Source organism: Myotis yumanensis, unplaced genomic scaffold (assembly GCF_028538775.1).
Source record: "Myotis yumanensis isolate MYYU_CA2020_CCGP unplaced genomic scaffold, mMyoYum1.0.hap1 SCAF_18, whole genome shotgun sequence".
Taxonomy (NCBI): domain Eukaryota; kingdom Metazoa; phylum Chordata; class Mammalia; order Chiroptera; family Vespertilionidae; genus Myotis; species Myotis yumanensis.
In genome coordinates this window covers 3,646,649-3,674,450 of record NW_027223769.1, presented here as the reverse complement: position 1 = coordinate 3,674,450, position 27,802 = coordinate 3,646,649, and the positions used below count along the sequence as shown (strand labels likewise).

The following is a 27,802-nucleotide window of genomic DNA, read 5'->3' as shown; positions in this document are numbered from 1 at the left end:
CCCTGTGAGTCTAGCGCCCAGCCTGCGCGCCTCTGGCTGCACGCCCAGCCCCACGCGCCCCCGCGCGGCCGCCAGGGAGGGAGTGGTGGGGAGGGGGGGCCTGAGCGGGGGCGCGGCCGTCCTCCCCCGCGGGCGGGCGGGCGCGGCCGGGCCCCTCGGGCGGGCTGGGGCGGCGGCGCGGCCGAGCGCGGCGCTGCAGCCATGGCGGGCGGCGCGCGGCTGCTCTGGGTGCCTCTATTGGTGCTGCTGGCGCTGTTCGGGCCGCAGCCCGGACAGAGCCAGCCGCGAGAGCGCCTCCGCGTGCGCTTTACCCCAGCGGTGTGCAGCCTGCGCTGCGTCCATGGGCCCACCGGCCCTCGCTGTACCCCGATCTGCGCGCCCCGCAACACCACCATCGTGGACAGCGGCGCGCCCGGCGGGGCGGCCCCGGGGGGACCCGGCTTCCGCGCCTGTGAGTGCGGGGTGGTGGTCCCGAGGGAGGGGTTCCCAGCGGGAGGAGAAACCCCTGGGGATGGTGGAAACAGTCCCCCAGGGAGAGGGAGCCCAGATTCCCTGTGCTGGGGGGATCCCTGGTTACTTAAGAAGGGAAGCCTCAAATTCCTGGCTTTTGGGGTTGGGTCCTGATTTTTCCAGCAATAGGGGTTCCCAGGGACCTGTGGCGTCCCACGTGAGGGAATTGGGTCCGACTTTCCAGCCTTTGAGTCAATCTTGGTGATACCAGACTTGAGGGCCCTGGGAACTTGGGGAAAGGGGGCTTGAGTTGAGACTGTGGTGGGTCCCTAAAGACCAAGGGAGAGTTTCAGGGCTTGGGGGGGGGGGGGTCCCAGTTTCTGTGTCTATGAGTGAGAGAGGGATTAGGAAAATCCAGGATGGGAGTGCCTGTGTGGAGGGAGACTGGGGTGAGGAAAGTTGCTTTGGAGAGCTGAGAGGGAACCGGCCCATAGAAGGAGGGTTTCTGCAGGACCCTGAGTTGCAAGGGTCACACATGGGAGAGAAATCCAGATAGGAGGCCTAGGGGATGGGGTGCCCCTGGGGACAGAGGCCACAGAAGGAGGATTGCACCAGGGAGTCCCCAAGGGTTCAGGTGAGGTGGGAGAATGGGCCACCTGTTTGCCACAGAGTGTGGGGATGGGCTGATTCTCTGGTCGGGGCCTACCTGCTCCCAACCCAAGAGGCCCTCTGGAGTGGGGAGTGGGGGCCCCTGGCGCCGAAAACTCGCCCAGCCTGGCCCCCAGCCAATCCAGCCCTGGCGGCCGTGAGCTCATCTCCCGCCTGAGCCCCGCCTGCTGCCACTCCTTCTCTCCTCCCCTTCCTCCCTCCTTCCTTCACTCCCTCCCTGCCCAGCCCCAAAGCACCCGTGCCAGGCGCCATGCCCAAGCGGGTGCCAAGCCCCTGGAGGCACAAGGAGGGGCATATGAAAGGGGGCTGACCTCGGCAGGACCCCTATGTCCTCAGCTCCTCACTTCTCCAGGGGCGTAGGGGGTGGAGTTGGCCATGCCTATCTAGCAGCCTGTCCTGACATGGGAGCCCTCAGGGAGCTGGGTGGGGGGCCTGCTTTCAGGCCAAGAGAAGGTGGAGAAATGCTCTGAGGCTGGGAAGTGCCCTCCCCCCGCCCCCCAGACATAGCTTGATTATCACAACCCCCAGCAGAGACCTTTCCTATCCTAGGCCTATTACTAAGGATCCCTGTTAGAGCAACCTGGAATCCTGGGCTAGCTCCCCTAACTAGTGGGGTAGAGTGTCTGCCCTCCGATCCCTAGTCCCATCCCCACCCCCATCAATAAACTAGAGAAAAGCCCCTCCAGTGAAGTTTCCTCCCTCCCATTCTTCTGATGTAATCCCCAAATTGTACCTGTCGCCAGTAAATTCTGTAGTATTTCCCCTCCGCTACTGTTCCCCACTCTCCAGAGGAGCCCCAGATTACAAACCCTATACACTGATAACTCCACTTCATAGCTGAATTCTTTTCCCACAAAAGACTGTCATTTTCTTATATTTCCAATGGAATCCCATCAGAGTCCTAATTGCTATCTTTCCAAGTCCTTCTCTTTCAGCTGACCCCCTCTCCAGGAACCCATCTGTCTTCAGAGAACCCCAGAGTTAGCCTTGATCAGCTGATTAGGACTCCAGGCACCAGCCATTAAACAAAAGACTTGGGCACCCAATCCCTTGGCTGGGAGGGGAAGGGGGATCGCACAGCATCTTAGAGTCTTCCCAGACTACTGAGGCTCTCATGTGCTGGGGACTCCCAGAAATCCCACTTCTTCTAACGTTTTTCTCAGCACCCTCAAATTGGCCATCCCCTGAGTACCCTTCTCCAGTGCTCCCTGGAAGGCACTAGGTAATTCTCTCCAAAAGGACTTCATGGATTCCTGTTGAATGGGCGCCTCAGATCCTCTGAGCTAGGCTCGTTCCCTTTCCATTCTAGAAAACTTGAGTCTTTGAACCCCAGAGTATTGCCCTTTAGCTGGTCTCCCAGGAGTCCAGTCTCTTTACCCTTCAAAACTGAGGAGGCTCTCTTTCTGCTTTCCTCTCTCCAGTGTGTGGCTCAGAATACCACACTCGCCTTCCAGGACGGCTCTGGCCGCCTGCTCCCTTCCTCCCATCCACACAGCTGTCTCCAGCTGTTCTCGGTCGCCCCTGGGGAGAAAGGGAGGGGGTGTCCTCGAAGCACACGTCCGGCCTTCTTTGGCTCTACGGCCCCCGGGGCTCCCCAAGGATCGGGAATGCGGAGCCACCGCCCTACCCCCGCCGCGCCCCTCTCTTTGTTTACCCCGCCGCACAGCTGGCAGTGACCCGCCCAGAGGTGGCCAGGGGCCCAGCGAGTGCGCGCAGAGAGAGGGGGCGCGTTCCCGTTGGTGGCTCCGCCCCGGGGTACTGGAGGCGGGAAGGCAGTGCTAGAGTCTGAGCCAAGGGGAGGTGGGCGGGGACAGTGAGGTGGGCGGAGCTAAGACACCCGCCCAGATAGCTGGGAGGCGGGGTGGGAGGGGCTTGAACAAGTAAGCCCGGGCAAATCAGCGTAAGGAAGGAAAGGAGGTGGGCGGAGCTAAAGGCAGCAAGTTGGACAGCTAGATAGGCGGAGTTTACAGTCCCGCGGGAAGAAGGTGATGTGGGCGGGGCTGCAAGGGGGGAGTGATGCCAGGGAGTGACTAAAATGTGGTTTTAGTCAATGCAAGGCACTAGCTGGGTCTTAGGGGCTGGAACAGCAAAGCTCAGTCTGAAGATGAGGTGGGCAAGGCTAACTGCTTATGGAAAGAGAGCCAAGTATTTGGTGACGGAAGATGATTTGACTTTGGGTGGTGGACACAGATCATGTATCATAGAATGTGTACTTGAAACCTATATGATCTTATTAACCAGTTACCCCAATAAACTTAATTTAAATAAATAAATGCTTACTTCGCCCCGGGATAACGCTATGTGGGCGGGGCTGGTACACCCGGGAAGGCAGTGCTAGAGTCTGAGCCAAGGGAAGGTGGGCGGAGACCTGCGGTGGGCGGAGCTAAGACACCGGCCCAGATAGCTGGGAGGCGGGGTGGGAGGGGCTCAGAAAGTGGGGCTGGAGAGGGAGGTGAGGTAACATGACAGTGAATGAAGAGCCGCGGGCGTGGCGAGCCAACCCAGTGGGCGAATCTATACCACAGAGGTCTGGACAACTGGACCGAGCCACTGCTAGCAGCCAAGGACTGGTGGAAGTGGCACATGACAGCTCAAGGCGTAGCGACTTAGCACTGAGTGGTAGCTTTGAGGGTGTAGTCGTAGTGTTAGGGACTGAGCTAGTTCGGGGAAGCTGGCCCTAGGGATGCCTGCCAGAAGGGTTGCTGACTCTGAGTGTCCTCGCTCTCCCCCCAGTCCTGTGTCCCTTGATCTGTCATAACGGCGGTGTGTGCATGAAGCCTGACCGCTGTCACTGCCCCCCGGACTTCGCTGGCAAGTTCTGCCAGTTGCATTCCTCGGGCGCTCAACCCCCGGCGCCGGCCATGCCAGGCCTCACTCGCTCAGTGTACACCATGCCACTAGCCAACCACCGCGACGATGAACACGGTTAGGAGAGTGCGGCCGGGGTCCACCCCTACCCCTCTGTCCACCCCCTAGCCATGCCTCTGACCCCACCTTTCCTGCCTTCCCCCGTGCGCCCTTCCACCCATTCCTCGCCCCACTCCTTACGAACCCGGTATGCACCCCTTTGCCCGCGATGCCTTCCTCCAGGTGTGGCATCTATGGTGAGCGTCCACGTGGAGCACCCGCAGGAGGCGTCCGTGGTGGTGCACCAGGTGGAGCGCGTGTCCGGCCCTTGGGAGGTGGCGGACGCCGAGGCGGTGGCGCGGGCGGAGGCGGTGGCTCGTGCGGAGGCGGCGGCGCCCTACACGGTGCTGGCACAGAACGCTCCCCGCGAGGACAGCTACTCGGACGCCTCGGGCTTTGGTTACTGCTTTCGGGAGCTGCGCGGAGGCGAAGTGAGAGGAGGCTGGTGGGGACCCCCCCTCCCCGCCCCCCGCGGGCCACCGCGCTGAGGCGCACTCACCAAACACTTCCCCACAGTGCGCGTCCCCGCTGCCCGGGCTCCGGACGCGGGAAGTCTGCTGCGGAGGGGCCGGCGTGGCCTGGGGCGTTCACGACTGTCAGTCGTGCTCGGAGCACCCGGGTAAGCCCCAGGACGCCCCCGAGGTGCTCGGAGCTGGGGAGGGGTGAGAACCCCCTCGCACTCTGCCCGGCGACAAAACCTGTCCTCAAAATAGCCAGGCCTGCCTGGCTGGGGGTCACTTCCAGTCTGGCCTTATCCGTATGTTCTGGGACCGCCTACGCCACCTTGGACATTGGCTACTCTGCTCTCAGCCTGGCTTGGTACCGTGGCCCCAGCCATGCAGTCTGAAACCTCCCACATTATCTTCGGTGGGACCGCCAACTGAGCGCCCACCCGAACTCAAACGACACCCTACACCCTTTAGTCCCTTCCACCCCACTTTCGTCCCCGCCCACTCCTTCCTCGATCCTCTCGCCCTGGACACGCCCCTCTCCTCTCTCTACAGGGAACTCCAACCGAGTGGGAGCCCCAGGTGGTCCGTGTCCAGCTGGCTTCGAAAGGGTTAACGGGTCCTGCGAAGGTGAGCAGGGGCAGTGGTGGGCGGGGCGGCCCTAAGGGCGGGCCGGCGGGAGGTGGTCCCTGACACCACTAGGACCACTGCGTCCCTCCCCGCAGATGTGGATGAGTGCGCGACTGGCGGGCGCTGCCAGCACGGGGAGTGTGCCAACACTCACGGGGGGTACACGTGCGTGTGCCCGGACGGCTTCCTGCTGGACTCATCCCGCAGCAGCTGCATCTGTGAGCCACCAAGAGGGCCCGAGGCTGGGTCCCACGTCCCGCTGTGCCCTCAGGCCTATCCCAGCACATCCCTGGACCCTTTATTTCCTTAAACACCCCCAGACCCTCCAAGACTCCCAGGTCTCTCATTAGATCAGCCTCGGACTTTCTGGACCTTCTTCGGCCATTTCTAAGAACCCCTTTTGTCTCCAGATCCCCAGCTTTCCTTCAGCTCCTCCCGGCCCCCAAATCCTTCACCTTCCCTCACCAGAACTTCTTCAGACCCCGAGATCCATCCCGGATGGTTTCATTCACCCCTCAGACTCTCCTCAGGCCCCAAACCTTTTCAGGCCTCGAGACCCCTCATGCTGCCTCAGGCCCCCTCAGACCTCTCCTGAAAGTCCCTCGAATCCACCAAACCCTCCCTGGATACCCCACCTCGCAGATCCCCTGCCCTCCCAAACCCTCTCTGAAATGTTCCTCCCCCTCCCCCAGCCCAACACGTGATCTCAGAGGCCAAGGGGCCCTGCTTCCGCGTGCTCCGCGACGGCGGCTGCTCGCTGCCCATTCTGCGCAACATCACCAAACAGATCTGCTGCTGTAGCCGTGTGGGCAAAGCCTGGGGTCGGGGCTGCCAGCTCTGCCCACCCTTCGGCTCAGGTGAGCGCCTTCTGCCCCGCCTACTCCCCCCCCACTCTAGGCCCCGCCTCAGACCCCGCCCCCAGGCTTTGAGGCTCACAGCCCTCAAACCTGGTTGATCCCTAGTCTTGGCCACTTCCCCAGCCTCGGAAACCGGCTACCCTCAGAATGAACTCTGCCCCAGGCCACAACCATCCTTGGCCGCATCTACCCCTGAGACACACTACCTTCTTCTGAGCATCACCCCCAGCTTTGGCCACTCCTAGCTCCTGAGACACTCCACCTGTCCCTCCGTGTCCCCATGCTTTAGCCAAGTCCCCAGGTCCTGAGACACTGCCTTCAACATAGGCTCCTCCTTGGGCCCCGCCCCACACAGGGCCCTCCCTGAGTCACCTCCCTGGAAATCTAGCTTCTGCTTAAAACCAGACCCCACAAGGGACCTGACTGTTTCCTGGCCTTCATCCTAGTCTCTGTAGACCCCAAACCAGACCCCACCACCATCCCAAATAAGGAAAACCATCCTTGGTCCCACACTTGGCCTCTGAGATGTCCCAGCCTTTGGCCAGGGTACCACCCATCCCAGCATCTAATCCAAACCCCTGATACACTCCCAGGCCAACCCTCATCCCCAACCAAGGCTCTCTCTCCCCCGCCCCCCCTTCATACCCTCTTTTTGTCCCTCTCCCTTCCTTTCCTGTTCCCAGAGGGTTTTCGGGAGATCTGTCCTGCTGGCCCTGGCTACCACTACTCGGCCTCTGACCTCCGCTACAACACCAGACCCCTGAGCCAGGAGCCACCCCGAGTTTCCATCAGCCAGCCCCGTGCCCCACCCTCCACCCCTCGGTCACCCACAGGTAAGCTGGCTTCTGGGGGAGGGTGTGTTGTCTCTAGGGGCTGCCCCAGTCCCATAGGGAAAGGAAATGGGGCACCGAAATCCAGGTCTCCACTCAATGACAGCCTTTCCTTACCAGGCTTTCTGCCCACCCATCGCCCAGAACCCCGGCCTGAGCCTCGTCCCGGGCCTGAGCTTCCCCCACCCAGCATCCCTGCCTGGACTGGTCCTGAGGTTCCTGAACCAGGTTTGGTAGAGGGAATCCAGGGCATTGATGGGGTATTACAGATGGGGGTCTTAGAAGGAGGTTTCAAGGATAGAACAAGCGGGGATGCCACAGCCAGAGGAATTAAGGAGGTAAAAAGAGATAAAGGTATGGAGGGTTGGGTGGTGGTTATGTCAAGAGCTGGAGTCGGACAGCCTGGCTTAAAGTTCTTTGTTAATTGGGCAAATCAGTTTCCTCATTTGTAAAATAGGAATCATTGTGAGGATTCAGTGAGCGATCTCTGAAGTGTCTGGCATAGAGTAAGTGCTCAGTTAATGTTAGGCAAATCAGTATTTTCATGAGGGCACTAAGAACGCACCTGAGGCAGATAATTGAAGAGCAAAATATTTAAAAATGAGACTTTAGGGTGGTATTATGGGGAAGTTTAGGGAGGGGATCTGATGAGAACCTCCCACCATAAAAGAAATGATCACAGGTGAAGACAGGGCTTGGGGAGGGACATCCCTGAAGGTGTTTCAGGTAGAGGATCTGAGAGGATTGTGCTGGGACAAGTGGGACGGAGGTATAAGAGATGGGGGAACCCTGGCTGACTGGATCCCCAGGTCCCTCCGCGGGCATGTGTCAGCGCAACCCCCAGGTCTGCGGCCCGGGACGCTGCATCCCCCGACCCAGGGGCTACACGTGCACTTGTGATTCCGGTTTCCGGCTCAGCCCGCAGGGCACACACTGCATTGGTGAGCTGGACAGAGTGGGTGGACGGAGGCGGGCGGGGGGCTGTGCCGGGCCACCTCCTGACCAGCCCCCTCCGTGCTCTCAGATGTGGACGAATGCCGTCGCATGCCCCCGCCCTGTGCTCCTGGGCGCTGCGAAAACACGCCAGGCAGCTTTCGTTGTGTGTGCGGCTCTGGCTTCCGAGCTGGCCCGCGGGCTACGGAGTGTCTGGGTGAGAAATCCGCTCCAGCCGGCTCCACGCTTCACCTCCGCAGGGATCTCGGGCCTGCTGTCCCTCCAGAGCCGTCCCCGCCCTCTCACGCTCCCCCAGCCCCTTCGGCCCTACTCCGTCTCCCTAGCCCCGGGCGTTCACCCTTAGGCCCCTCCACTGCCTCCTCCCGGCCCAGCAGGTCCTCCCGCCCCGGGCCGGTCCCTATTCTGCTACTGCTCAACCTTGTCTGGCGACCAGGTCCAGGCTTCGCCCTCCCTCGCCCCGCCTCCACTCACATCCCAGATTCCAGACTCTTGGCCCCTCCCCTTCCCTGTGCCAGACTGGCTCCCGCCCACCCCCAGACCCCCTTCTGTCCTGCGACTACCGAAACCTATCTACTGGCCATGACCCCTGATGTCCACCTGCCAAGTCAGTGCCCCGTCCCAAAATCGCCCCTTCCCTCTCTCCTGCCACCCCTTTGCTCGGTCCCTCAAACTTCCTTCCCTCCCTCGCCCTGCCCAGGCTCTGGTCTCACACATTGCCCCCTACACAGTTCACCTCTCAGCCCTTCCCCTAGTGGGGTCCCCAGACCTTGTCCTGATCTCCCCACTCAAGCCCCGCCCTCGCCTTCAATCTACCGACTCCGAACTCCTTACGCCTCTGCGTCCCGCCCGTCCTGGCTCGGGTTTAAGCTTGGCTCCACCCCTGCCCTCCCCACTTCCCGAGACTGCGGGGAGGGGGAGTGGTGTCTGCCCCAGTTTCAGCCTCCCGGTTTGTGCCCGCAGACGTGGACGAGTGCCACCGCGTGCCGCCGCCCTGTGACCGTGGGCGCTGTGAAAACACGCCAGGCAGCTTCCTGTGCGTGTGCCCTGCTGGGTACCAGGCTGCACCCCACGGAGCAGGCTGCCAAGGTGAGGGACTGGAAGGAGCAGAGAGGAAGGGGATGTGAGGGGGGCGGAAGGGCAGAGCGGCAGTGATGAGGAAGGAAGACACACAGCAGTGGAGCTGACTGATGGGAGACAGAAGCCAGGTTCCGAGAACCAGACGTGCAGCCTGTGGCTGTAGAGACCGTGACATGGGGACAGAGAGGCCAACTGGTGGGAAACAGAACGACTGAGTCATGGAGGTTGGATATGTCAGTTATGGGGGACAGAGCAGAGGGAGGCCCACGCTGGCAGGGTCTAGAAAGACAGAGTTCTAGGAACAGACAAGCAGCTTAGAATAGGGATTAAAAAGATAGATGGAGGATGAAGAGTTAGAATGATGAGAGATAGGGTGGCTGAAGGATGGAGTCAAGGAGAAAGAGTGATGGAGGATGGAGTGCGGTGTGGTGGAGGGTGGCACATCAAAGCAGTGGCAGTCAGGGAGGCAGAGTGTAGCATGGGGGGCCTAACGGAGGTATGACACCGGTCCTTGCCCTCTCAGATGTGGACGAATGCATCCAGAGCCCTGGCCTCTGTGGCCGAGGTGTCTGTGAGAACCTGCCTGGCTCTTTCCGCTGTGTTTGCCCGGCTGGCTTCCGGGGCTCAGCGTGTGAAGAGGATGTGGATGAGTGTGCCCAGGAGCCACCACCCTGTGGGCCAGGCCGCTGTGACAACACCGCGGGCTCCTATCACTGTGCCTGCCCTGCTGGCTTCAGATCCCGAGGGCCAGGGGCCCCCTGCCAAGGTGAGGGTGCTGAGTTCAAGTGCACTCCATCCCCATTTGCTGGGGGACTGGAGAGAGACATGATTGGGGGGGGGTGCGCAGAGAGACAGGGTTATGGAGCTCAGTGGTGGAAGACAGACACAGAAGGGTGGGGGAGACTGAGAGGATGGGAGGGTCTGACTACAGCGTCTCCTCCTCTTTCTCCAAATATGAAGCTGTTGTCCATTTTACATCCCTTTTTGTTTTTATTTTTTGTGGCGGGGGGGGGGGGGGGGGGGAGGGTTGGTAATTTTTCTTTTTTTTAATATACTTTTTTTTTGGTTTCAGAGAGGAAGGGAGAGGGAGAGGTAGACACATTAATGATGAGAATCATTGATCCAGTTGCCTCCCACAAGCTGAGTCTGCAACCTAGGCATGTGCCCTGACCAGGAATCAAACCAAGACTCCTGGTTCATAGGTTGACGCTCAGCCACTGAGCCACACCGGCGGGCTTTCCCTCCCTCTTCGGACGATACTCTTTTGCTTGTGGGACTCCTGAGGAGGGGACAGCACTGAGGCAGGAGGGCCACATACAGGAGATGGTGTCAGGCCTTGCCCTGGCAGCTGTGGAGGGACCATTAAACAAGGGAGGAGGGAGCAGCCTGGGCAAAGTCCAGGAGGCTGCCTCCAGACTGCAACACTGAGGCTGAGGTGGGTGATGGCAATGGAGATGGGTCCAGGCTCCTTCCTCAGCCCCACTGGTCCCCTCTGCCCCAGATGTGGATGAATGTGCCCGTAGCCCCCAGCCCTGTGCCTATGGACGGTGTGAGAACACAGAAGGCAGCTTCCAGTGCGTCTGCCCAACAGGCTTTCAACCCAGCCCTGCTGGCTCTGAGTGCGAGGGTGAGGCCCCGGAGGGAGGGAGGCCTGGGGCGGGCGGGGCGGGGGCGGGGGGGGGGGGGGGGCTGTGAGAGCACTCCTTCAAGGCCATACTCTCCCCTGTCCTTCAGATGTTGATGAGTGTGAGAACCACCTGGCGTGTCCTGGGCAGGAATGTGTGAACTCCCCCGGCTCCTTCCAGTGCAGGGCTTGTCCTGCCGGCTACCACCTGCACCGTGGCCAATGTACTGGTAAGAGCAGGTTATGACCTTGGACCTGCAGTATAACGTCTGACCTAGATGGTGACCCCTGTCCTGGACTGCAACCCAGACCTGGTCCATAACCTCCTGACCTGGACCTCAGTTCCCTCACCGGAACCACACGTCCCAGAGCCTGACTAACTTTTAACATAGACTATGGGCCCCTGACTCAGACTGCAGTTCCTGACCTGGACTACAACCTTTGACCCTGAATGTGACTTCTTACTCTATGACTCATAAACCTTCAACTTGACATTTGACCCTAACCATGATCCTTGCTAATAACCCCTTACCACAACTCTACAGCAAGTGTGACCCTCCTGACCCTGCCTGTCCCTATGGTCACAAGTTCTGTATGTGACTTGTGACCCCTGAACTTGACTTTGACATTTGACCTAACCATAACCCTGCTACAACCCCTGATTCTGTGTAACCCTTGATACTCTCTCTTTCACTGCCCCTGTCTCTTCTCAGAGTCCCTTCCCTGGGGCCTGGCTGGGTTCACATCCCCAGCCCCAACCCCTGACTAGAGGCAGAACTCTGGACCCTGACTATAACACCTGACCCTAATTGGTCTCAGATCCTCCAATTCACTGGCCCTGACCCCTGACTCATCAGAATGCCATCCAGTGACCCTGGTTTACAATACCCGACCCCTTACCCTAATTAATTTATGACCCCTGTACCAGGATCCTGGCACAGGGAGTTCCAAAAACCCAAACCCGCAGAACCCCCAATCATGGTCCCCAGAATCAGAGAACCCGGGTCTCCCCAGCCCACTTCTGCCATGGAACCTTCCCATATCCAAACCAAGACAATGCCCACCACCTCTTGTAGACCCCTTGCCCCAACGGAATCCGTCCGGTGTGTCTCTAGACTAGACCCCTTCTTTCTTTTTTAAAAATCTTTATTGTTGAAAGTATTACATGGGTCCCCTTTTTTCTGGACCCCTTCCCACAGATGTGGACGAATGCAGTTCGGGCGCCTCCTGCGGCCCCCATGGCCACTGCACTAACACCGAAGGCTCCTTCCACTGCAGCTGCGCGCCTGGCTACCGGGCGCCGCCTGGCCGGCCTGGGCCCTGCGCAGGTGGGCAGGATGGGGCCAGGGCCGGAGAGCCTGAGATGGGCATGGGTTCCTGGGCGAAGCCTGTTGGAGAGTTGGAAGCTGGACAGAGGAGCTGTGGGTGGAGCCCAAGAGCCCACCCAACAGAGCATGCGGCTTGGGGGCGAGGTGGCCGCTTTGTGGGCGGGGCTTGGGTCTCAGGGGCGGGTCCGGTGACCCCCAGCTCTGTCTCGCACGCCCTAGACGTGAACGAGTGCCTGGAGGGCGACTTTTGCTTCCCCCACGGCGAATGCCTCAACACCGACGGCTCCTATGCCTGTACCTGTGCCCCCGGCTACCGGCCCGGACCCCGCGGAGCCTCTTGCCTCGGTCTGTACCCACGCTGGACCCAGACCCGGAAAGGGTGGTCTTATACCAGGAAAAGGCAGGACAAGGAATGGGGAGTCTGAATTCTGGATGGAGTCTGGACGCATTTTGGGGGCGGAGCCTGTGGGGCCTGGGGCTGAGATGGGAGGGGGGCGTTGGGAGAGGACAGGGGAGAGCAGCGTCTGGGTAGCTGGGCAGTGGTTGGAAAGGAATGGGCCTAACCCCGTCGGAGGGGTGGGGCTTGAGGAGGGAGGAGCCTAAGACTGGCCGGAGCTGGGAGAGGGCTGTGGAGGGGCATGGCCTGGGAGGTGGAGCGGAGGAGGAGGTGGGTCGGGTTTTGGATTCTGTCCCGCAGACGTGGACGAATGCAGCGAGGAGGACCTCTGCCAGAGCGGCATCTGTACCAACACCGACGGCTCCTTCGAGTGCGTCTGTCCTCCGGGACACCGCGCCAGCCCCGACCTCGCCTCCTGCCTCGGTGAGAGGCCTGCGCGGCCCGATCCCCCTCTCCCTCTGCCTCCGGTCTCCCTCCTCTGTCCTCTTCTCCGCGTCCCCGCCTCCCCGCCCTGACTGCCATCTCTCCTCGACTCCCCCAAATTTCCTCCTTTGCCTCCCTGCCTCCCTGCTTCCCCCGTCTGATCGCCCTGCCTCACCTCTCAGACGTGGATGAATGTCGAGAGCGGGGCCCGGCCCTCTGCGGCTCCCAGCGTTGTGAGAATTCCCCCGGCTCCTACCGCTGCGTCCGAGACTGCGATCCTGGCTACAACGCGGGCCCCGAGGGCACCTGTGACGGTGAGACTACTGCCCTCGCCCTTAAGTTACTGGAGTTGGGGACCGCCTGCCTCAGATTGCGGGGAGGGAAAGGGCCCCAACCAATGCACTTAACTCTCTCCCCATCTCTGCTGGAAATTTCTTTTTCTTTCTTTCTTTCTTTCTTTCTTTCTTTCTTTCTTTCTTTCTTTCTTTCTTTCTTTCTTTCTTTCTTTCTCTCTTTATTGATTTCAGAGAAGAAAATAGAGAAAGACAGAGATAGACACATCAATGATGAGAGAGAATCATTGATTGGCTGCCTTCTGCATGCCCCCCACTGGAGATTGAGCCCACAACCCAGCATGTGCCCTGACTGGGAATCCAGCTGTGACCTCCCAGTTCATAGGTCCATGCTCAATCACTGAGCCACACCAGCTGGGCTATTTTTTTCTTAAAAAAATTTTTTTTCTTTAAACATTTTTAATTTGTCAATTACAGTTGATATTCAATATTATTTTAATTAAAAAATCCTAGTGTCACCTGGCCGGCGTGGCTCAGTGGTTGAGCGTTGACCTATGAACCAGGAGGTCACAGTTCGATTATTCCAAGTCAGGGCACATGCCTGGGTTGTGGGCTCCATCCCCAGTGTGGGGTGTGCAGGAGGCAGCCAATCAATGATTCTCTCTCATCACTGATGTTTCTATCTCTCTCTCCCTCTCTCTCTGAAATCAATAAAAATATATATTTAAAATATTTTTTAAAAATCTTAATGTCTTGTATGTTCTTGTGGAGGGAGGTGGGAGTTTGGGTGAAGTCACTATTATCAGGACCCAGGCCAAGCCTTGCTTCCAGAAGCAGCCCGTGCCCCTTCTGCCGGTTGAGTTATCCCAGCAAGTCCTAACCCAAGAACAGTTAGCCTCTCCCCTTTCTCATCGGATTAAAACTCCCTGTTTTTCCCTCTTCAGGCTCCCTCTCTTTGGACCTGCCCTCTCTCCACCCTCCACCACTCGCTCTGCTTCCAGCTGTCCCTCCAAAGAGGTGCAACCCTGGTTGTCCTGGGCCCCATCCTTTCCCAGTGCCAAATTCCCCAGATTTCTCCAAGCACTGACCCTGCCCACTTAAAATCCACCCCTTAAAGTGTTGTTTGTCTCTCCAGATTCGGTCCTTTGTCTTTCCTCAGACTTCTCCAGGCCTTGGGAACTACAGGTCTATACCTTCCGGTCTCTGTTCCACCTTCACACCACCCCTTGCCTACTCTTCTCATTTTCCATGCCTTCCTACCCCTCCATGCCCCCACCTCACCCCTCACCTTCCAGTCCCCCTACCCCATCCCCCCAGCAGGCTCTGGCAGGGGACTGGCGGAGACAGGAGGCTAGGACTAATCCAAGTCATTGTTTTGGATGGAATTCGGATCAGCATTTTGTGGAACAGATGAAATGACCGTGGGATGCCTTTGGCTTTCTGGTTGCCACAGCTCTGGCTCATAGAAACCTAGTTTCAGGGGCTCTCATTCACTAATTCTACAAGAATATACTAAGCACCTGCTGTGTGCCAGACACTGGGGGGCAGCAGTCTGTAAGTCAAACAAAATTCCTGCCTTAATGGAGCTGCCACGTGGGGGGGGGGGGGGGGGGTAGACAATAAGTAGGTAAATTAATTCAAAACTCACTCAGTAAACAATTTGGGGCACCTACTGTATGTTAGGTACTGTTCTATGCCCTGGGAATACCGTGGGGAACAAGACAGACACATTCCATGCTGTTGTGGGGTTTGCATTCTAGGGGGGTGGTTATAATGTAGTGTCAAGTTTAAGAAGAAAAATGTAGCAGAACAAATGGACAGAGACAACAGGGCAGTTGGGGAGCGAGTGTTAGGAGGCCTTGGCCTAGACCAGCCGTGGGCAACTACGGCCGGCCGTATCCAGCCCGTTTGAAATGAATAAAACTAAAAAAAAAAAAAAGACCGTACCCTTTTATGTAATGATGTTTACTTTGAATTTATATTAGTTCACACAAACACTCCATCCATGCTTTTGTTCCGGCCCTCCGGTCCAGTTTAAGAACCCATTGTGGCCCTCGAGTCAAAAAGTTTGCCCACCCCTGGCCTAGACACTCGAGTGAAGTGAAGGGGGACGCCATGCAGATAGCTGAGGGAAAAGTGTTCCTGACAGAGGAACAGCACGTGCAAAAGCCTGAGGTGGAACCATGTTCCAGGACGTTGGAGTTATCACCACTGTCAATCTTAAGAAGCTCAGACTCCTAGAATATAAGATTCCTAGAAACTTCTCAGTCCTGAGGACTGAAAGTGGCATCAGGAACCTGTGAATCCAGGCCTATAACTCCCTTCTTCCTTCACCCTGTCCCCACTCTTGCAGATGTGGACGAGTGCCAAGAATATGGCCCGGCAATTTGTGGAGCCCAGCGCTGTGAAAATACCCCTGGCTCCTACCGCTGCACGCCTACCTGTGACCCTGGCTACCAGCCCATGCCTGGGGGCGGATGCCAGGGTGGGTGTCCATCGGGCATTGGGTGAGCTGTGGAGGAGATAGAAGGTCCAGCAATGGTCTAACTGTCTGCTGGTTGCAGATGTGGATGAATGCCGGAACCGGTCCTTCTGCGGGGCCCATGCCGTTTGCCAGAACCTGCCTGGCTCCTTCCAGTGCCTCTGTGACCAGGGCTACGAGGGGGCACGGGACGGGCGTCACTGCGTGGGTACGGGGCTCCAGGGGGTGGGTGGGACCAGAGGGTGGGGAAGAGGTCGGTCAGGCCCAGCCCCTCTCCATAGATTTGAACTATGTGAACTTTGGGGGTATGGAATTTAGACCTTGGGATATAAGATCCATCTTCAGGAAACCCTCTTTATTCAGATTTTATGTGGGGGATGCTTAAAAAAAATCATGCATAAATTATGTAAAATGCACTAATCCTAAATGTACATAAACATTATTTTTCCCAACTTTTTTTTTTTTTGAGAGAGAGAGAGAGAGAGAGAGAAACATCAATAGGTTGTCTCCTGTATGGATCAGGGATCAAACCTACAACCTGGGTATGTGCCCTGACCAGGAATAGAACCTGCCACCTTTTGGTGTATAGGATGACGCTCCAGCCAATGGAGCCACTGGGCCAGGCTTCCCAACATTTTATGAAGATACTTTCTAAACATACAACCTGACCTATATTCTACCATTTTATTATACTTGCTTCCTCATACATCTATCCATGAATACAACTAATTTTTTGGATAGATTTAAAATTAAATTACAGGCATCAATACACTTCTTTCTAAATTCTTCAGTATACATATTATTAGCCAGAGTTCAATATGTGTGTATAGATATTTTCACTTGTGGTTCAATTTACATACAGTGAAATGCATGAATTTTAATTATACATTCTCTAAGTTTTGACAGATGCCAACACAACAGGCTACCTTTCTTTAAAGGGAATTAACACTGTGAAGTCCTGGGATATATTTGAACTCCAGGCATGCCTGCATCCAGGAACTATAACAAGGCCGACTGTCTCCTCTCTCGGCTCTGCTTCCCTCTGTTGCATTTATTTGCAGGCAGACTCTCTCTTCACAATGACAAAGGTGGTCTTAGCACCTCTAGCTAACATCCTCATCTTGGCAGTCCTAGCTACAGACGGAGGCTCTTTTTTTTTTTTTTTAAATATATTTTATTGATTTTTTTACAGAGAGGAAGGGAGAGAGATAGAGAGCTAGAAACATCGATGAGAGAGAAACATCGATCAGCTGCCTCCTGCACATCTCCCACTGGGGATGTGCCCACAACCCAGGTACATGCCCTTGACCGGAATCGAACCCTGGACCCTTCAGTCCGAAGGCCGATGCTCTATCCACTGAGCCAAACCAGTCTCGGCAGACGGAGGCTCTTTCTTGATATTTTCAGCCAAAGTCTCAGGACTGGCTTTGATTGGCCCAGCTTAGGCACTGCCTGTCTCTGAACCAGAGGAACACAGCAATCTGGTAGCAGTGCCTGGGACTTGTCCCCACTCCTAGGAGTAGATGTAGCCCCACTCGAAATACATGGGCTGGAAGTAGAGGAGCAGAAGTCTCCCAATGGAATTTCGGGGTTTATCACCAGAGGAGAAGTTGATGATGGGGGCTGGGCCATTAAAAATACCAGTTATATCTCAAAGCTCAGACTTTTAGGCCTTTGGAATCAGAGTTGACCACCACTGACTTCCTCTCCCCTGTTGTCTCCTGCTCACAGATGTGAATGAATGTGAAACACTGCAGGGCGTGTGCGGAGCTGCCCTGTGCGAGAATGTGGAGGGCTCCTTCCTCTGCGTCTGCCCCACCAGTCCTGAGGAGTTTGACCCCATGACTGGGCGCTGTGTTCCCCCACGGGCTTCTGCTGGTGAGACTGACGTCAGTGCCTATTTAACTGATGGCTGCGTGCCCCACAGAAAAATGATGTGGTCTAACCCTTCCTGATGTGGACGGCTGCCTCTAGTTAAATGCCATTATTTTAAACAACAAAAAACTTCAGAACTTGTGGGTTAGTCTGGGTAGTGGGATTCAGAGTGAGGAGAACTAGAGCCTGCCCGGCCTGACTTTACCAGCTTCCTTCAGTCAGCAACTGTTCATAGGGCATCCGCTGTGTTCAGTCCCTATTCTGGGCACTGGGGACACAGCGGTGACCAGAGAAGATCACTCTGTCTTGAAGAGACTCACACAGTGGGGGCAGGCAGAGGTAACACAGGTGGTGACAACCCAGAGGAATCGGCTGGGCTGAGGCAACGCAGGCCAGAGGGAACGAGCCTGTCTTCAGGAATGCGACTGGGTTCAGATAGTTACTGGGGTTCTGATGACAGTCCTGGCTCCAGAACCCCAGAGGAAGAGCCTGCCAGCCTGAGAGGAGAGTTAGGGAGGGCTCCCTGTCGGAGGGATTCTGAACTGAGCATTAGGATGAGGAGTGGGTGAAGTAGGGGAGGGTGACATTTGGGGCAGAGAGAGCAAGGACAAAGGCAAAGGTCTGGCCAGGCAAGAGAGGGCCTGGCATGTTGGAGGAGCTGAAGTAAGTCCAGGGAGGCAGGATTGACAGAGCAAGGAAAGGAGTGGGGAGAGAGGCTGCAGAAGGAGGCTGGTGCCAGGCCACACTGACTCACCGTGGTCAGGAGGCTAGACATGTCCCGAGGTTACCCCGGCACCGTGGACGGGTTTGAGCAGAGGGGAGGTATAATCAGATTTTGAAGCCTCGTTGGCAGCCATGTGAAGGTGGGTTGGAGGAGGTGACCCTGGGTTCTGGGGGGCAGGGACTGGGCAGAGAGGACAGGACTAGATCAAAGCAGCCCTGCCCTACCCAGCCACAGGAGGCGAAGAGAGGGCAGGTGGGAGAACACTCAAGAGGCCAAGCAGACAAGCGGTGGGGCTGCCTGGGTTTGGGGGTGAAGACTCTGAGGCCAGTTTGGGACACCTTGGATGTGAGAGCCCAAGGAGGTATCCTGGAGGTCAGGGAAATCCCCTCTTCTGCTACGAAAACTGCAGGTGCCATATTGTGCCAGACGTCTGGGAGAGTGTGAGGTGGGAAGGTAAGAAGTGGAGAAATGGCAGGAGGTGAGAATAGGAGAAACGGACAACGACAGTGGAGTCTAGCTCTGCCGCTAATGGCTGGGAGCCCTTTGGGCCTCAGTTTCCCCACTTATATCCTGGGGCTGGAGGATCAGCCCCCACCAGCTAAGCCTCTTGTCTCTCCAGGCACATTCCCAGGCTCACAGCCCCAAGCTCCTGCCAGCCCCGTCCTGCCAGACAGGCCACCCCCTCCACCCCCTCCCCGCCGGCCCAGCCCACCCAGGCAGGGACCGGTGGGCAGCGGCCGCCGGGAGTGCTACTTTGACACAGCAGCTCCAGATGCGTGTGACAACATCCTGGCTCGGAACGTGACGTGGCAGGAGTGCTGCTGCACCGTGGGGGAGGGCTGGGGCAGCGGCTGCCGCATCCAGCAGTGCCCGGGCACTGAGACAGGTGGGCATGGGCGCCTGGTGGACAAGGGGCTGAGGGTCTGGGTGGTGTGCGTGAGGCTGAGGGGTGGGCACAAACAAGCATGAGGGCTGAAGACTTCGGGGGTGAAGGGTGGGCATCTGAGACTGTGGGTGTGAGCAGGTCCGGGACGGGGCTGGAAGCGGGAGTCTGGGCTTAGCCTTGTCTCTGTGTGCAGCCGAGTACCAGTCACTGTGTCCCCATGGCAGGGGCTACCTGGCGCCTAGCGGAGACCCAAGCCACCGGAGAGGTGAGGCCAGGCTTTCAGTCCCACCCACCTCCAGCCCCCAGGCCAGCTCCCTCCCACCCAGTCTCTTTTCTTTATCTCCCTCTCTCACCCTGCCTGTTTCTGTCTCCTCCCACCCACCCCACCCCCATCTCTCTCTGTCTCCCTCTTTCCCTATCTCTACCTCTGGGTCTCTATCTCCATCTCTGTCTCTCTCTTCCCTGATGTAACCACACCGCCTCCCCCCTCCCAATCCAGCCCACCCAATCCCTGGCCTCCACCCATCTCTCTTGGGAGGGGGCGGGGCGCGCCTCTGACCATCCTTCCCGCAGATGTGGATGAGTGCCAGCTGTTCCGAGATCAGGTGTGCAAAAGTGGCGTGTGCGTGAACACGGCCCCGGGCTACTCGTGTTATTGTAGCAACGGCTACTACTATCTCGCCCAGCGACTGGAGTGTGTCGGTACGAGCCCACCCGCACCATCCCCAAAGAACTCCCCCCAGCCCCGCACCGCCTCGGAACCGGGCCGCCGCCAGTAGAAAGTCTCCCCGGAGTCCAGACTCCATCCGTCACTGCCGATGCCCTGGGGAAGCGGGAAAGGGTGGAGGCTGCCGCTTAGCCACTGTCCCTCCCCCGCCGCCCTAGACAACGACGAGTGCGCGGACGAGGAGCCGGCGTGTGAGGGGGGCCGCTGCGTCAACACCGTGGGCTCTTATCACTGCACGTGCGAGCCCCCGCTGGTGCTGGACGGTTCGCGGCGCCGCTGCGTCTCCAACGAGAGCCAGAGCCTCGGTAACCCGACCTGGAGCCCGCCCCGCCCAGCCCCGCCCAGCTGCCCTGCCCCCTGGATCCCGGCATCCTCCCTGCCCATTGCGTGAATGGCAGTGACCCTGCCTTCTAAGACAGTTGGGAAGAATTTTATTTTATTTTTAAAATATATTTTATTGATTTTTTACAGAGAGGAAGGGAGAGGGATAGAGAGTTAGAAACATCGATGAGAGAGAAACATCGATCAGCTGCCTCCTGCACATCCCCTACTGGGGATGTGCCTGCAACCAAGATACATGCCCTTGACCGGAATCGAACCTGGGACCCTTCAGTCCGCAGGCGGACGCTCTATCCACTGAGCCAAACCGGTTAGGGCAAGAATTTTATTTTTAAGGACAGAACAGGACCTGGTCTGAGTGCTAGAGGCGCGTTCCCTGTTATTTCCCTGTGCATATCTGACTCTGACACTTCCTGGGACTATCATTGTTTCTAGGTCTGTTTCTGGGTCTCTCTCTCTCTCTGCCTCTTTGCTGACCCATTTTTCTTAGAATCTCTGACTGTTTGGATGTGTTTGTCTCTATCTCTTTGGGTTCTTTCTTTCTCCTTTTTTGCCCACTGACCCAAACTCTGGTCCTACAACATCCTCAAACACTTCATTCAAACAATGCTCAGAGAGGGAAATCACCTTCCTCAAGGTCACACAGCCCTCCAGAGGCCAGACTTGGATAGAGTCCTCTCAGCTTCTAGCTCCCAGGCATGGGAACCCCTCTGCTCTCGCCGCCTATATGACAGCCTCATGCCAGACCACGCCCTGTTCTCAATTCAGAACCTTGGAACGACCTCAGAGGGCTTCTGGGAGTCAGACCACAGCAGATGAGGATTTGGTGATAGGCAGAGGTGGCCGGCTGCTCCAGCAGGAGAGGAGGCCGAGTGTCAGTCCCACCCTGATGCATGCTGTCTCTGCCCTCAGATGACAACCTGGGAGTGTGCTGGCAGGAAGTGGGGGCTGACCTCGTGTGCAGCCGCCCTCGGCTGGACCGCCAGGCCACGTACACAGAGTGCTGCTGCCTCTACGGGGAGGCCTGGGGCATGGACTGTGCCCTCTGCCCTGCCCAGGACTCAGGTACTGCCATCTGCCTAGGCCACACTCAGAGGTCCTGCCCCTCAGGCTTCAAATCCAGACCCTTAGAGCTCTTAGTGTTAGCCTACCAGATCTCCCCAAACAGCCCCTCGGACCCCTAAATCTTGGTGCCGTAGTCCCCAAGTCACATCCCAGAGACCTCCCAGTCTTATCAGCAGGTCCCATAGGGCCCTGAGGTCTGGTCTCTCTGATCCTCACTCCTGGTCCCCAGAACAGCCCATGAGACCCCCCTCCCCCACATCCAGGCCTTAGACCTCCAGTACCAGGTGCTTAGATCCCTCCATCCTGACCCACAGGCTCTCTGGTCATAACCCACAGGCCTCCAAATTCCAGTGCCTTGGATACACATATCCAAGCACTGAGACCCCAACACACAGCCCCAGAGGCCCCAGTTCTTGGCTCTTAAAACCCTTGATTCCCCCAATCCTCAGCCCTTGGGAACCCAGTCCAGCCCCAGGCCCAAAGCCCCCATCCTTGATCCTCGGACCTCCAGGTCTGTGACTCAGATCCTCTCCCAAGCATCCTGGCCCCCAGATCCCCAGCAGCAGTTTCTGGGAATTCCCAGTCCTGGTCCCTAAAACACCAGCATCCCATATCTGTAGACCCCTAGTCTGAGTTCCCATGGATCCCCCAAATTCCAGAACACTGGACCATAATTTCTAGCTGCAGTCCTTAGCACTCCTCACCCCAGCACCTTGGAATCCTAGACTCAGGCCTTGGACCCTCAGTCCTGGCTCCAGAACCCCTGACCCCACCCTGCAAGCCAAGTCCCCTCCTCTGAAGCCCCTCCCACGCCTCAGCCCAAGGCACTCCTCTTCCCTCTCCTCTGGGTTCTTCCCACAGGGGCGGGGGGTGGGGGGGGTGAGGGGGTGGGGGGGGGGCATGCATGGTGGGTGCAAGGCAAGCAAGGAATGACGGTTAGGCTTGTCTCCTGTTTACAGATGACTTTGAGGCCCTGTGCAATGTGCTGCGCCCCCCTGCATATGGCCCCCCACGGCCTGGTGGCTTTGGACTCCCCTACGAGTATGGTCCAGACCTCGGTCCACCTTACCAGGGCCTTCCATATGGGCCTGAGCTGTACCCACCACCTGTGCTACCCTATGACCCCTACCCACCGCCACCTGGGCCCTTCGCCCGCCGGGAGGCCCCCTATGGGATGCCACCCTTCGACATACCGGACTTTGAGGATGATGGTGGTCCCTATGGTGAATCTGAGCCTCCTGCTCCACCCGGACCCGGCACCCGCTGGCGCTATCGGTCCCGAGACACCCGTGGCTCCTTCCCAGAGCCCGAGGAGCCACGTGAAGGCGTGGGCTACACTGGTGAGCACTGCAGGCCCATGGGACGCAGAGGACTGAACTGTGCAGATATGGAGTCAGGGAGGAGGGAAGGAGAGAGATGCAGAAACGAAGAAGCCAGGGGGAGACAGGCACAGAGAGATATGAAAAGACAGATGCAGTCGGAGAAAACAGAGATACACCTGTAAACCCACCAAGAAAGAGGTGAGGACCCAGGGAAAGCTAGTGAGCACAGCCAGATACACTTCCTGGCCCCACAGCGCCCCCTGGAGAAGGATGGGTGGTTCAGGAAGGAACAGAGAGAGCAGCCAGGGGCGATGAGGGAGAGAAGGCACAGACGCTGAATGAGGGAGTCCTCGCACTGTCCTCCGCAGGCGCCCTGGCTGGGCCCTACGAGGGGCTGGAGGCGGAGGAGTGTGGGATCCTGGACGGCTGTGCCCACGGCCGCTGCGTGCGGGTCCCCGAGGGCTTCACCTGCGACTGCTTCGATGGCTACCGCCTGGACATGACCCGCATGGCCTGCGTTGGTGAGGGGCTGGCCAGGGCCATGCCTGGGGTTAGGGTGGAAGTCCTGAGGACAGGTGGGAGCTTAGTGACGGCGAGGGGAGGGCCAGCCCAGAAGGCGCAGCCTGACTTGCAGGAAAGCAGCTTGGCCTCTGCCGGGCTGGGCCGGAAGCCGGTAGGGGGGTGGAATCCTGCAGGTGTGATGCTAAGGACCCCTCGTGCTGCCTTGGGTTAGTTTTCATGATCTCTTCGGGGAACTTCAGGCTTCCCGTCTGCAGGCCTTCACAGGGACCGGGAGGAGGCAGTTAGCGCAGGTAACGTGCTTGATGCATGCCTGGTTTGGAGGAGGCACTGACCGTGGTTGATGCCATCAGTATTCTTTTCCTAACAAAAACCTAGTGACGTGGGGCTACCGTACCCACCCTACAGAGCAGAGCTGGGGCACAGAAGTGCCGCCCCCTGCGCAGGCTACACAGCCACGGGCGGCGGGGCCAGGCTCGCGCTCGGCCCGGAGCTCCCGAGTCCCCGCCCGAGTGGCAGCACCCCCTGTGCCCCTTCCCCAGACGTGAACGAGTGCGACGAGGCGGAGGCGGCGGCTTCACTCTGCGTCAACGCGCGCTGCATCAACACCGACGGCTCCTTCCGCTGCATCTGCCGCCCCGGGTTCGCACCCACGCACCAGCCGCACCACTGCGCGCCCGCCCGCCCCCGGGCCTGAGCCGCAGCGCCGTCCCCGCGCCTGCCCCTGCTGCGCGTGCGCACACGGAAGCCGAGCAGAGGGACGACGGATGGACAGATGGAAGCGGGGCCGCCTCTTGCACCCCCAGCCCCTCTACCGACGCCGCCGGCCCGGGCCTAGCCCACGGCCCCTCATATTCCCGCTCCTTTTTATAAACGTTTTCCATTTTAAACACCTACTTCGTACCTGCTGCCTCCTTCTGCCCAGATTCTCAGTCTGGCCCCAGAGTTTGTTCTTTGAGCCGCTGGATTACACCCCTGCCCATCCCGGCTCCTGGGCTCTTCGCTCCCGCGCCTCCGTCGCGTACTCTATCTCCGTCTTTCTCCTCCGTCTGTTTCTCTCTTTGTTCTCTCTTCTCTGTCTCCTTTCTGCTACATTTTCTCTGCCTGATTCTTTTAGTCTCTGTTTGTCTTTCTCTTTCCCCCCGCTGTCTGTTTCATTCTCTCTAATCTCGGTTTAGATCTTGCCTCTGGATTTTTAACTACAGAACCGACTCTCCCAATAAATACCGCAGGAGCTGTCTCTTCCCCTCCCGGGAAGGAATGGGATGGAGGAGCCAGCCAGAGGGCTCCCCAGAGAAGTAAAAGGCGACTCTGGGACTAGTGGGACGTGGGCGCAGGGCTGCCTGGAGGGGTAAACCCAGGCCCGGGCACCAGCGTTGGCTGTGAAAAGCAGAAAGTGGCAGTCCCAGGGAGGCTGGAATGAGCTGCCTGTGAGCATCCAGTACCCAGCAGGGAGTCCCCAGTGCCACCGCCTACTTCCTGGCCATGTCGGGAGTCCAAAATACACCCCCCAAAAAGAACATAAAACAGCCTGTTGGGCATTATCTCAGGGGACAGAGGACGGTCAGGAGTGGGAGCTCCTTGGCACTGAACTGTGTCTTCTCCACCCACGTGTTGCTGTCAGGGTCTCAAGCGCAGATGCTCATGGGACCAGGTGAATGAGGTAGAGAGTGCAGGATAAGGCAGGGCAGGATAAAGGTGAGGGCCCACGACCTGCTTAAGGGAGCGAAACAGAGAGGGAAGTCTCCCGATTTAAAATAACCTTTTTTATAACCACCTTGTGGGTCCTATCTGGCCCATGAGCCACCAGTTTTAATCTCCCAGGTACAGCTCAAGTTGTGTGATGGCGGACAGGGACTCCTTCCTGCCCAGACCCCTGTGCACCTCCAGCGCTTCAGGAGGAGTGGTGCTCCCACGGGGCCACCTGGAGGATGCTAGCATAGGGCCTGGTCTACAGGCTGTTGGTGGTTAAATGAATTGTCCCCTGTGGCCAGTGCTTAGCACTGCACTTGGCACATAGCAAGGGCTCAGTGACTGTTAGCATAGCCCCGGGCCTCCAGGGAAATGGCGAGCCCTGGGGTGGGGCAGACAGAAAGGGCAGATGGCTAGGTCCTGTTCTTTTCCTGATCCTCCTGGCTGGGGAGGAGCCAGACTCTATCCCCTTCAATGCAGTGGTTCTCAACCTGTGAGTTGTGACCCCTTTGGGGGTCAAACGACCCTTTCACAGGGGTCGCCTAAGACCATCGGAAAACACATATATAATTACATATTGTTTTTGTGATTAATCACTATGCTTTAATTATGTTCAATTTGTAACAATGAAATTGGGGGTCACCACAACATGAGGAACGGTATTAAAGGGTCGCGGCATTAGGAAGGTTGAGAACCACTGCCTTCAATGGGACAGTGAGAAACACCTAGCACAGGGGCCCTGGCGGGGAGGGGTCAGACTCTGAGGGGCTCAGAACTCCACAACGGGGCGATAACTGCACCCCTCTACTGAAACCACTGAGCTGCACTCTGTACATGAGTGAGCTGTATGGTATGTACAGTGTAGCTCAACAAAACCATTGAAAAGAAAAAGAAAACTCTAGAAAAAGGTGTCAGAAAGCGACCCTCCAGCTGATCAGGGAACCTGGCCCAAACATTGACCCCTCAGTCATTCATTCAACAAATTTTCTCTATATCTGCTTTGTAATAAGAGTGTTTGGAACAGAAACTTTAAATCAACCTTGGGGGTAAGAGCTGGGAGGGCTCTTGGTGGGGAGATATCTGAGCTGAAACCTGAACGGTGTGCGAAAATGAGCCAGATGAAGTCATAGAGGAGGGTGTTCCAGGTGGAGGGAACAGCATCTGCAAAGGCCCAGAGGTAAGGAAGGCAGATATCTTTAAATATCTTTTTTTTTCTTTTGGCATGTCAGTGCCTGTGTTGGACAATGCTGGTGACATTTTTGGTGCATCACTAATCCCTGGTCCCTGCCTTCATGAAGCTTCAGTAGCGACATAGACACATCACCAGACATGACCATCTGTGCTCAGGCGGGGAAGGCACAAGCAGAGCGTCAGGGCGGGATGGGGGCGATCAGAGGAGGCACCTGACCCAGTCTGAGAGAACATCAGGGAAGGTTTCCTGGAGGAAGAGATAGAGTTCCAAACAGTTTCTGGGGTTTTAGGTCTCTTTGAAAATCTGTGGAAAGCTCTGGACACTCACAGAAGAAAATACACGAACATTGTAAGCAAATTCCCAAGGCGGGCATCCCATGACCCCCTTGCTGTATAAATGTCCCAGGAATGGGGACAGGGTGGCTAACAGTGCAGGAAAACTTTGAGGTGGAATTTAAGCATCCTGGGAGTGGGCTGGGGAGAGGTTTTGAGAACCCAAACATCCCTCTCACCCCCACCGGACCTGGTGGCTGTGCCAAGGATCTGGCCTTTATCATGCCCTCCACCGCCCCCCCCCCCCCCCCCCCCCCCCCACACACACATCTCCAACCCCGGTGCGGCAGGGCCTTTGGAGTGTCCAGAGGGAAACAGTCCAGGAAGTCACCGCGCTTGTAGCACATGCGCCACAGCTCCCCTGCTGGTCATCTCAAGCCGCCCCGCAAGCCCCAGTGGCGGATGCTCAAGCCCCAGTGGCAGATGCGCAATCATCAGCGAGCACCTTCCAGCCTTTGGTCTCCAGACTACGGTCCTCACCGTAGTTGTCGTTGTCATCACATATCACCATCATCATCGCCCAATAGGCTTCCTATGTACCAGGCCTGTATCTATATCTCACCTCATCTATCCCATCAGCCCTATGAAATGGGCACTGTTATCATCTCCATTTTCCTCATTTGAAGCACAAAGAGGTTAGGAGACTTACCCAGGATCACACAGCTACTAAGTGGCAGAGTCTGGCTCTGGAGTCCTTGTCTTTTTTTATTTTTAAATATATTTTATTGATTTTTTTACAGAGAGGAAGGGAGAGGGATAGAGAGTTAGAAACATCGATGAGAGAGAAACATCCATCAGCTGCCTTCTGCACATCCCCTACTGGGGACGTGCCCACAACCAAGGTACATGCCCTTGACCGGAATCGAACCTGGGATCTTTCAGTCCGCAGGCCGATGCTCTATCCACTGAGCCAAACTGGTTAGGGCTGGAGTCCTTTTCTGAACCATTCAAAAATAATCATGAGCCCTGGCTGTGTTGGCTCCGTGGATAGAGCTTTGGCCTGCGGACTGAAGGGTCCCAGGTTTGATTCCAGTCAAGGGCACATGCCCGGGTTGTAGCTTGATCCCCAGTAGAGGGTGTGCAGGAGGCTGCCAATCAATGATTCTCTCTCATCATTGATGTTTCTACCTCTTCCTCTCCCTTCCTCTCTTTTTTTTTTAAATATATTTTATTGATTTTTTACAGAGAGGAAGGGAGAGAGATAGAGAGTTAGAAACATCGATGAGAGAGAAACACCGATCAGCTGCCTCCTGCACACTCCCCACTGGGGATGTGCCCGCAACCCAGGTACATGCCCTTGACCGGAATCGAACCCGGGACCTCTCAGTCCGCAGGCCGACGCTCTATCCACTGAGCCAAACCGGTTTCGGCTCCCTTCCTCTCTTAAATCAATAAAAATATATTAAAAAATAATCATGAAGTGAAGTAATACAACAGCTGGGGATTGCTGCAAAATAGCCCCACAGCACAGCTGGGTCATAGTGGAAAAAACTTAGGCCCCTGCCAACCTGGTCATTCACACCTGGAGTATATGTGAGAGTAAACTCCTTTTTTAGTTTAGTTGTCATATTTTGAAGTCTCTTTGTTTTTATTTTTATTGATTTCAAAGAGGAAGGGAGGGGGAAAGAGAGAGAGAAACCTCCATGAGAATCACTGATCGGCTGCCTCCTGCACGCCCCCTACTGGGGATCGAGCCCGGAACCCGGGCATGTGCCCTAGACTGGGATGGAACTTGGAACCCTTCAGTCCGCAGGCTGAT

The 27,802-nt window shown here is 57.2% G+C and overlaps 1 protein-coding gene across 2 annotated transcripts; it reads left to right on the top strand.

Moving 5' to 3' along the window:
* Window positions 1-201: 201 nt before the first annotated feature.
* On the top strand, window positions 202-23,719 carry LTBP4 (latent transforming growth factor beta binding protein 4). Of its 2 annotated transcripts, XM_070398981.1 has the most exons (30): window positions 202-451; window positions 3,853-4,044; window positions 4,210-4,457; window positions 4,543-4,645; window positions 5,031-5,105; window positions 5,201-5,323; window positions 5,798-5,962; window positions 6,646-6,795; window positions 6,913-7,020; window positions 7,602-7,733; window positions 7,817-7,942; window positions 8,707-8,832; window positions 9,347-9,589; window positions 10,325-10,450; window positions 10,558-10,677; window positions 11,647-11,775; window positions 11,995-12,120; window positions 12,473-12,595; window positions 12,778-12,909; window positions 15,242-15,373; window positions 15,453-15,578; window positions 17,102-17,248; window positions 18,589-18,855; window positions 19,049-19,120; window positions 19,429-19,557; window positions 19,741-19,887; window positions 20,834-20,986; window positions 21,946-22,326; window positions 22,677-22,829; window positions 23,370-23,719. In XM_070398981.1, exons 1-30 carry the CDS (start codon window positions 202-204, stop codon window positions 23,522-23,524), a joined length of 4,659 nt encoding a protein of 1,552 aa, XP_070255082.1. In that variant the 3' UTR covers window positions 23,525-23,719. The 2 variants fall into 2 exon arrangements, with proteins under 2 accessions (XP_070255082.1, XP_070255080.1); XM_070398979.1 differs by having other exon boundaries at window positions 6,646-7,020.
* The last annotated feature ends 4,083 nt before the right edge of the window (window positions 23,720-27,802 follow it).